Raw genomic sequence first — 9,506 nt, 5'->3', positions numbered from 1 at the left:
TATGTGGCTGGTGCCTTAGCCGCTTGAGCCACAGGCGCTGAGCCAGAAATAATTTTTAAATCCTATGGTTTTGAACATTTTATACATGATTATGAAGAAAATTCTTGTGTTCTGTAATCTTTTTTTTTTTGACAGAGTCTTACTCTGTTGCCCAGGCTAGAGTGTTGTGGCATCAGCCTAGCTCATAGCTTCCTGCCTTAGCCTCCTGAGTAGCTGAGTTTATAGGTCCCAGGTCCCGCCACAATGCCTGTCTAATTTTCCTGTTTTTGGTAGAGATGGAGTCTTGCTCTTGCTTAGGCTGGTCTTTTCCTGAGCTCAAGCGATCCTCCCACCTTTGAAGGTCTCCCAGAGTGCCAGGATTACAGGCATGAGCTGCTTCTCCTGGCCCCACATGTTCTGAATTCTTCACAACCTGAAAAATCTAGATATCTGTAGATGCCCCTTCTGTCTTTCTCCATATCACACAGTGTTCGAGACACTGAGAGTGCCTTGCTTTTTCCTTCAAAAGAGTTTCCCTCTTTCACATTCTCACACAGAGAACATTCTCGTTTATAGCTGCCTAGAATTAAATGTTGAGAGTATTTACAGAGCTGCTTCATTTTTGGGCAAAAGCTTCTTATCTACTAATTTCAGCTTCCTATCTACATGCAAAGATAATTCCTGGTACTTTCATGGTTCATTCAGGGCAATATAGGAGAGAAAATGGCTTCCACCAACTAACAGATTTATACATGTCACCATCATGTAGTTTTTTTTCTTTTATTCCTTATTTCTAAAACCATTTCCCAGATGCTTCACTGGGGCAATTATGCTTTCTTTACCTTGGATTATTTTCTTTGCCTATTCTTGTCTTCTTTTTGTAGGTATCTCTTACTTTATTGGTGTTTTTTTTTTTTTTTCCCTCTTTCATCCTTATTTTCTGAACCTGTCTCCTGGTTCCTCGTTCCCTGCATGCCACTAACTATTTTCATTAGATATTAATTGATTTGTGAATTCAGGCTGAATTGCATCATCAGCAGATGGCGGATCCAGACCTGTTGGAAGAGTCATCATCCCTGTTGGAGCCTAATGAGATGGGAAGAGGCGCGCCTTTAAGACTTGGGTAAGTCTCTCTTCAACCTTCCTATACTCAGTGAGTCATGTTCATCTTTGCTGTTCAAAAGAACAGTGAGGCCGGGGACTCACTTGCTACTGGGATACATCCTCTTCTGAGCCTATTGAGAGGTGGTCCTAAGTCCCTATGGATTCAGTTCCTGAGTTACTCTGTCAGCTTTCTGCTCGGTCCAGAAGTTAGATCAGGAATAAGACTCTGGCAGCCCTTCTTACATAACAACACCTAGTGTCATGTGTGTAGTCTTTGGTCTCCTTTCACTGCCATTCTGTGTCTTCATTTCTCCCATTCCATGATGTGAAATAGACTTCCCAATCTGCTTCTTCTCCCCACAGCTTCGTGGCTGGTGTGATTAACCGGGAGCGCATCCCTACTTTTGAGCGCATGCTTTGGCGAGTGTGCAGGGGGAATGTGTTTCTGCGACAGGCTGAAATCGAGAACCCTCTCGAGGATCCTGTGACTGTAAGACAAGGAGATTGCGTCTTGTGGAGTAGGTCTTGTAAAGGGAGCCCAGAGCAGTAACGCAGCGTGGGGCCACCTGAATCTGACCCTTCCACAGAAGATCCTTTATGTTTATTCCTGCTTTGATCTGAGAGTTTGCAGGACTGCTCCTTTCCACTAATTTAACTTCCATATGTACATATAAGATGTACAATGACACATATGTATTTTTAAGCCTTACCATATAGGTGCTATTTTGTTCAGTAATTTTTTACCCACTTATTTTAAATTTTACCTTTATTATTTTCTGTTACTGATCTGCGACCGAAAGAAAATTTTCCTTTTATGAAAATTACCTTTTTTCTTTTTTTTTTGAGACAGAGTCTCACTCTGTCATTGTGAGTAGAGTGGTGTGGCTCAGCACTAGAGAACTCAGCCTAGTTCACTCAGCAGCTTCAAACTCTTGGGCTCAAACAATCCTCTCACCTCAGCCTCCTGAGTGGCTGGGACTTTAGGCGTCTGCTACCACGCCCCAGCTAATTTTTTTTTTTTTTTTGGAAATAGAGTTTCACTATGTCACCCTCAGTAGAGTGCTGTAGCATCACAAGCCCAACTCTTGGGCTTAAGCGATTCTCTTGCCTCAGGCTCCTAAGTAGGTGGGACTTTAGGCACCTGCTACAACGCCTGGCTATTTTTTGTTGCAGTTGTCACTGTTGTCTAGCAGGCCTGGCAGGTTTTGAACCCGCCAGCCTCAGTGTACATGGCTGGTGCCATAACCACTGTGCTATGGGGCCAAGCCTAATTTTTATTTTTTCTATTTTTAGTAGAAATGAGGTCTCACTCTTGTTCAAGCTGGTCTCAAATTCCTGGTCAGGCTGGTCTCAAACTTCTTTTTTTTTTTTTGGCTGGGGCTGGGGGCCACCGTGGGGCCATGATGCCCTACCCTTTTGAGCCACAAGCGCCACCCTGGTCTCAAACTTCTGAACTTCTGAGGCTCAAACAATCCACCTGCTTCAGCCTCCCAAAGTGCTAGGTTTACAGGTGTGAGCCACCATGCCCAGTCTGTGAAAATTAACTTAAAACAAGCATCTGATTCCAAATTTGGTAATAACCATGTATGAAAAGAGAAGGTGAGGTTTCCTAAACTGTGATCTTTATAAGCTAATGAAATTTTACTTGGTAAGGATTTTTTTATCTACTTATTTGTTGGGAGAATTAAATTTAGTTTAAGAATATATATTGCACAAGATAGGAAGATCTTTCCCACTCAGTGCTTTGGAAAGTAGGACCAGCTGAACATCTTGGTATTTGACTTAATGAGATAGAATTTATAACCTAAACCTGCATGGGTCTGCTAAGTCCTGATTTCAGGAATGATAAGTAAAGATTAAATGTACTGTAGAAATTTTACTTTACTTTTGTACTAATACTGTTTAGAAACCTGGAGTTAGATTTTCTATTCTAAATATTTTGTGAATTTCTTAAATTAGTATTCTTTACCTAAGAAGAGGGATTGAATTATGATATTTCTTAGATTGGGTGGGTCATATAGCTGTGTGGCTTTTATCCTCCATGCTGAGTAAAAGTATAATGACACTTAAGGTGAATCCTTCAATTTTTTTTTTAAGTTTTATAATCTTACTTGAAGGTTGTCTCAGGTTGTAAAAACATTGTAATCTGCAGTCACACCCAATGTGGAGCTGTTCTCAGGAATATTCAGTCAAATTTCCTCTTGGCAAAAGAAAGATTATTTTATCAACAAATCGAGGAAAAGGGGCCCTCGATATCTATATCAGAGCAGCTGCTGCAAGAATGGGCCCTAGTTTAGCTCAGAGAATTTAGAGTTTTAGACTTTGGAGTCTGATTTTTTTTTTTACTTCTCATCTCCTTTTACCTTTCTAAAGTTTTGTTTTCTTATTTTAAAAGCAATATATACTCTATACAAATATGAGAAAATACAGTCAACCATAGACAAGCCTGGTTAACACCTTTTATACCTTATTTATCAGTTCTTTCCTTCTAGTCCTAGCATTGTACTTCAGGTGTAAAATGGTTATTTGGAATGGATTTCCTTCCTCACTGCCCCATAAAGTCTAAATTAGCATGAATTATGAGAATCATGAGATTCTACTTAACATTCTTCCTAGCAACTCAGTTCCTTATAGTTGTCCAGCCTATTTTATAATGTGTGTGAATTTCAAAGCCCTGGAACAGAGAAATAGCTTCCTTCTCTTGTCTTCCGTCTATTCTTATGTCATTCAAGCAATATAAGATTTAAAGTTGAATTAGTCAATAAGGCTAAATGGTGCTAGGAGTAACACCATTAGCTTCTCTGAATAGCTCCTGGTTGAGTCAAAAAACAAATGGGGGAAGATTTTTATGGATTGGCAGATGTTCCTATAGTGAAGATTTTTGTGGCAGATGTTCTTATAGTGAACTTTAGGAAATGGAATGAGGGTGGTGGTTAAAGTACAGTGTTGTTCCTCTATCACCACAAAGTTAGATATGTAAGACCTTTTCATCCAGGTTTAGAAGTCTGAACTCTTGGTTTTTGATTCTGGGACCCAGGGTGACCACGTGCACAAGTCTGTGTTTATCATCTTCTTCCAAGGCGATCAGCTGAAAAACAGAGTCAAGAAAATCTGTGAAGGGTAAGAGGAACATGTCCCTCCACCAGGAGGGCATAGCTGTGCTGCTTAACTGTTGAGCTTTAGAATTCGGAATAGTGAAACACAAATTCTTTTTAAAAAAAATTTTTTTTATGTTACCAAACTAACAACCTTTATTCTCTCTTGATCATGTGCTTGCACATGCATGGCATGCTCGCATTCTCTCTCTCTCTCTCTCTCTCTCTCTTTTTTTCTTAAAGAGACAAGGTCTCACTTTATCACCCAGCCTGCCTGGAATACAGTGGTACAGTCGTAGTTCACTGCAGCTTCAAATTCCTAAACTCACAAATCTTTCTTAATCTACCTTGACGTAGTGACTATATTTTAATAATGTTAGGGCTAACAAGTAGAAAAAGCCTAAGTTCATTTTTAAAAGTACTATCAAGGGCGCAGTGCCTGTAGTTCAGTGGCTAGGGCATCAGCCACATACACTGGAGCTGGCAGGTTTGAATCCAGCCTGGGCCTGCCGAACAACAATGACAACTACAACCAAAAAATAGCCAGGCATTGTGATGGGTACCTGTAGTCCCAGCTACTTGGGAGGCTGAGGCAAGAGAATTGCTTAAGCCTGGAGTTTGAGGTTGCTGTGAGCTATGACGTTACAGCACTCTACCCAGGGTGACAGTTTGAGACTTTGTCTCAATTAAAAAAATAAAATAAAAGTACCATCAAAGCCACAATTTCCTTTTGTTGGGAACAAGTAATTTTAAGGGTTGTTGTTTTATAAATGCCACATTATTCTGGTACAATGGGTCCATATATGCAGCATAGTGCCCTATACACTGTGTCCCTAAATTTTCTGAAATTCTGCCATAGTGACTGAATTTTTTTCCATGACATTTTTCTCTAATAATGTATAATATAATTTGCTTTACTTTTGTGTGTGTGTGTGTGTTGTTTTTTTTAACTCGCAAGAGAATTGTGGAGCTATGGAGAATGTCAGCATAGTTCGAATGTTAGTACTCTATCTGCAGGTAACTTCACATAAATAATTAATGTTGCTTTAACACATAAGTCTGACCTAGTCCTGTTTTGGTCCTTCTAATAAATTAGGATTACTTTCTGAGATTATTTAAATTGGATATGTTAAGAAATTTTGATGTTCCTAAGGTCGTGTCTGTGCATTCCAGGTTCCGAGCTTCACTCTATCCCTGTCCTGAGACACCACAGGAGAGAAAGGAAATGGCTTCCGGTGTAAACACCAGGATTGATGATCTCCAAATGGTACACAGAGGGCTGGAGGGAATTTGTTTTTCTCAAATATAATAGATGACCATTCTTTCTTGAAACACTGACAGTGTATTAGGTACCTGTGGCAAACCAGGATACCATAAAAAGAAAAGTTTATGGGTAATATTTTTCTCTAGGAGCTGGGGAAAGTCTCGGGGAGTGACTGTTAAAAATAGCATTAGTTGTCCTCAAATAAGGCAGGAATGCTAAGCATCTGGAATTGTGGCTTAGAGTATTCAGTCCCCCTCCACCTTATGAGTCTGAGATACTTTTTATAAGTAAAAAAAAGGAAGTATGCTTAGTTAAATAAAAAACAAACAAATAAACAAATAATGCAGAAGTACATGTAAAGTCAGTTCTGCCCTCTCAGATACACATTGTGCCTGCTGAAGCAGCCGGTCTTAATAGCTTGGCATGTATCCTTCTGGTCACCTTTGATCTTAACCACACAGTCTGGCCAAAGAGCCCTGGAATAACTGTTGTACTGAAGAACAGATTGCATTAGGTTTTTTCCAAATTGTAGTATGTGTGGTTTACATGCCGTGGTTATCACAGGGTTCTAGGGAGGAGTCATGATTTACACATATGTGGGAGAAAAGGATAGCCAGTGGGGTTTTGTTCCCTTTTGAAAGATTGAATGTGATGATTGCCCCTTTGAAGCATTAATAAACATACTTCATCTCAAAGGCAGTTGTTTCCAGCAGTGGCAGAATTGTCAGAGGTACATTGTAGATCCCATTTCAACTCCCTTTCAACTTGTCTTTCCTACCAGCCCCACTGTGTATGACCCACCAAGTTGACCTATTGCCACTCCTTTGAGACACACTTATCCGTTTAACCATAGAGGGAGAGTTTTTTAGAACTGTTGGTGAGTGATAGGCTGTATTAGTACATTCTAGACTCTATTTTAGGCTTAGATTTAAAGGGGGTGTGCCATAGTCATTATAAATGACCAGAATTTGAATTTTTTTTTTTTTGAGACAGAGCCTCAAGCTGTCCCCCTGGGTAGAGTGCTGTGGCATAGCTCACAGCAACCGCCAACTCCTGGGCTCAAGTGAGTCTCCTGCCTCCGCCTCCCAAGTTGCTGGGACCACAGGCGCCCGCCACAACGCCTGGCTATTTTTTTTCGGTTGCAGCCATCATTGTTGTTTGGTGGGTCCAGGTTGGATTTGAACCCTCCACCTTAGGTGTATGTGGCTGACACCTTAGCCACTTGAGCCACAGGCGCCGAGCCCAGAATTTGAATTTTTTTAAAATCTAGCTATAGAAACTGAAACTTTAAAAAAGGATTGAAAATACCAAAAAGTGGGATGGGGAAAGAGAAAAGCAAGTAGAACATTGCTTGCAAGTTCATTTCACATCCTTCCAGAAGTTTTAGTAGTAATTGTGAAATAGTCAATACCTAGAAGGGGAGAAGATAGCTATCCTCAAGTGACATAAGTGTTTTCCTAGCATGTCATGGCTAAAAGCAAAAAAAAAAAACCAACCCTCTTTATAGACGTCACCTTCCTCTGCCCAAGACAATTTTTCAGGGAGTAGTTACTGCTTCCTGAACTAACTCAAAGAACCATCTATAGTGGAGACTCGCGTTTAACATGGTTAGCATGTGACTTTTTCATTTTCAAAGAGATATGGAGATTTAAGATAGATTCTCATATAGAAGTGTGAGTGGTGGGTTGCTTGGCCAGTTTCTTCCAATTGGAAGCAATAGGCTTAGCCTCTCTTCTGCTATTTAAGACCTTAAATATTTGGTAATAAGGCTTGGCGCCTGTGGCTCAAGTGGCTAAGGCACCAGCCACATACACTTGAGCTGGCAGGTTCAAATCCAGCCTGGGCCTGCCAAATAACAATGATGGCTGCAACCAAAAAATAGCTGGGCGTTGTGACGGGCTCCTGTAGTCCCAGCTACTTGGGAGGCGGAGGCAGGAGAGTCATTTGAGCTCAGGAGTTGGAGGTTGCAGTGAGCTGTGATGCCACAGCACTCTACCTAGGTTGACAGCTTGAGGCTCTATCTCAAAAAATAAAATAAGGCTTGGCGCCTGTGGCTCAAGCGGCTAAGGCGCCAGCCACATACACCTAAGGTGGTGGGTTCGAATCCCCAGCCCAGGCCCGCCAAACAACAATGACGGCTGCAACCAAAAAATGGCCAGGCATTGTGGCGGGCGCCTGTAGTCCCAGCTACTTGGGAGGCTGAGGCAGGAGACTCGCTTGAGCCCAGGAGTTGGAGGTTACTGTGAGCTGGGAGGCCATAGCACTCTACCCAGGGGACAGCTTGAGGCTCTGTCTCAAAAAAAACAAAACCCCCCCAGAAAGCTATGTCTCTTTGCCATTCCTTTCCTGAGAACTAAAAGTAGTGTTATATAAGGATCTTTTCTTGTTCCTTTCTCTTTCGAAAGGTTCTAAATCAAACAGAGGATCACCGCCAGCGGGTTCTGCAGGCAGCTGCCAAGAACATTCGTGTCTGGTTCATCAAGGTGCGGAAGATGAAGGCCATCTACCACACCCTGAATCTATGCAACATAGATGTGACCCAGAAGTGCCTGATTGCAGAGGTCTGGTGCCCTGTCACTGACCTTGACTCCATCCAGTTTGCACTCAGAAGGGGCACGGTGAGTCTTCAAAGCTAGCAGTGCACCTTGTGGCCAGGAAGAGATGTTTCTATCAGTACTAACATTAATTTCATTTTTATGGCATTCTTACTTTCAGAGTTCTTTAATGTATCTGTCTTGCACCTGACAGTATATTTCATACACCTAGAATAGCACAAAATACTATCCTTATTTTATGATGTGGAAACTGAAGTTCAGAAAGGTGAAATGATTTGATCGTATGATTCTTTAGGGTAACTCATGAGCAGATTAATTTGCTGACGCACTCTCTGTATGCAGCTATTTCTGTTTGGTAGTTAATTAGAACAACTGCTCTATCCAAGGAACTGCGGTAAGAGCCTGGAGGGGGACAGAGATACCCAAAACATGCCCTCAAGTATCTTACAGTTTACTTAGAAACTGCTGTTTCCACTTTTCTTGGAAAAAGCTTCAAGAAGGAAGGTGGCATTTGATCATGGTATTGAAGAGAAGAAAACAGTATGGACAAGGGCAGGAAGTACAGTGCAGCCATGCATGTGTGGCCAAGAACAGGATTGTAATGAGTTAGCTGAAAGGGAGTATCCCTCTGCATCAGGTAGATTGGAACCTAATCGTGAAAGATTTTAAAATTACAAGTTAGAAGGTTTAAATTTTATTCCACGCAGAGTTGAGAGGCATTGGAATATTCTTTTATGTTCTTTTATGTAAAGAACATGAAAGAATCATGAAAGAAGATGATTGAAATACTTTTTGTTGTTGCTGTTCTTGTTGCATTTGTCATTATTGTTTAGCTGTCCCAGGCCGGTTTTGAACCTGCCAGCCTCGGTGTATGTGGCTGGCTCTGTAACCATTGTGCTACAGGTACCAAGCGTGAAATACTTTTAAAAGCCTGGGTACGATGGCTCACTCCTGTAATCCTAGCACTCTGGGAGGCCAAGGTGGGAAGATACTTTGAGCTTGGGAGTTCAAAACCAGCCTAAGCAAGAGTGAGACCCCTTTCTACTAAAAATATTGAAATTAGCTGGGTGTTGTGGTGGGTACCTACAGTCCCAGCTCCTTGGGAGGCTGAAACCAGAGGATCATTTAAGCTCAGGTTGAGGGCTGAAACTGAAGAATCATTTAAGCCCAGGAGTTTGAGGTTGCTGTGAGCTAGGCTGATGTCACAGCACTTTAGCCTGGGCAAAAGAGTGAGACTCTGTCTCACAGAAAAAAAAAATGATAACAAGCAATTTTAAGAGTAATCTGAGAGACACGGTGCCCATAGCACAGGGGTTATGGTGCCAGCGACATATACCAAGGCTGGTGGGTTTGAACCGGCCTGGGCCACCTAAATAGCAATAACAGCTGCTGCAAAAAATAGCCGGGCATTGTGGCAGGTACCTGTAGTCCCAGCTACTTGGGAGGCTGAGGCAAGAGAATCACTTGAGCCCAACAGTTTGAGGTTGCTGTGAGCTGTGACACCATGGC

The 9,506-nt window shown here is 41.7% G+C and overlaps 1 protein-coding gene across 3 annotated transcripts in view; it reads left to right on the top strand.

The window, feature by feature from the left end:
- The window catches only part of ATP6V0A1 (ATPase H+ transporting V0 subunit a1), a 68,782-nt gene that overhangs the window by 21,450 nt on the left and 37,826 nt on the right, over nucleotides 1-9,506 (top strand). For 2 of the 3 annotated variants that reach the window (XM_003786335.3, XM_023511261.1), the window contains 5 exons: nucleotides 999-1,102; nucleotides 1,447-1,573; nucleotides 4,121-4,203; nucleotides 5,352-5,445; nucleotides 7,848-8,060. In XM_003786335.3, the coding sequence (XP_003786383.1) occupies nucleotides 999-1,102; nucleotides 1,447-1,573; nucleotides 4,121-4,203; nucleotides 5,352-5,445; nucleotides 7,848-8,060 (621 nt within the window). The remainder of the gene's footprint in view (nucleotides 1-998; nucleotides 1,103-1,446; nucleotides 1,574-4,120; nucleotides 4,204-5,351; nucleotides 5,446-7,847; nucleotides 8,061-9,506) is intronic. The other variant, XM_003786334.3, reaches the window with a different exon arrangement.

This window comes from Otolemur garnettii, unplaced genomic scaffold (genome assembly GCF_000181295.1).
Source record: "Otolemur garnettii isolate 467f Iridium unplaced genomic scaffold, OtoGar3 scaffold00018, whole genome shotgun sequence".
Lineage (NCBI taxonomy): Eukaryota > Metazoa > Chordata > Mammalia > Primates > Galagidae > Otolemur > Otolemur garnettii.
This window is presented reverse-complemented; position numbering and strand designations above follow the sequence as displayed.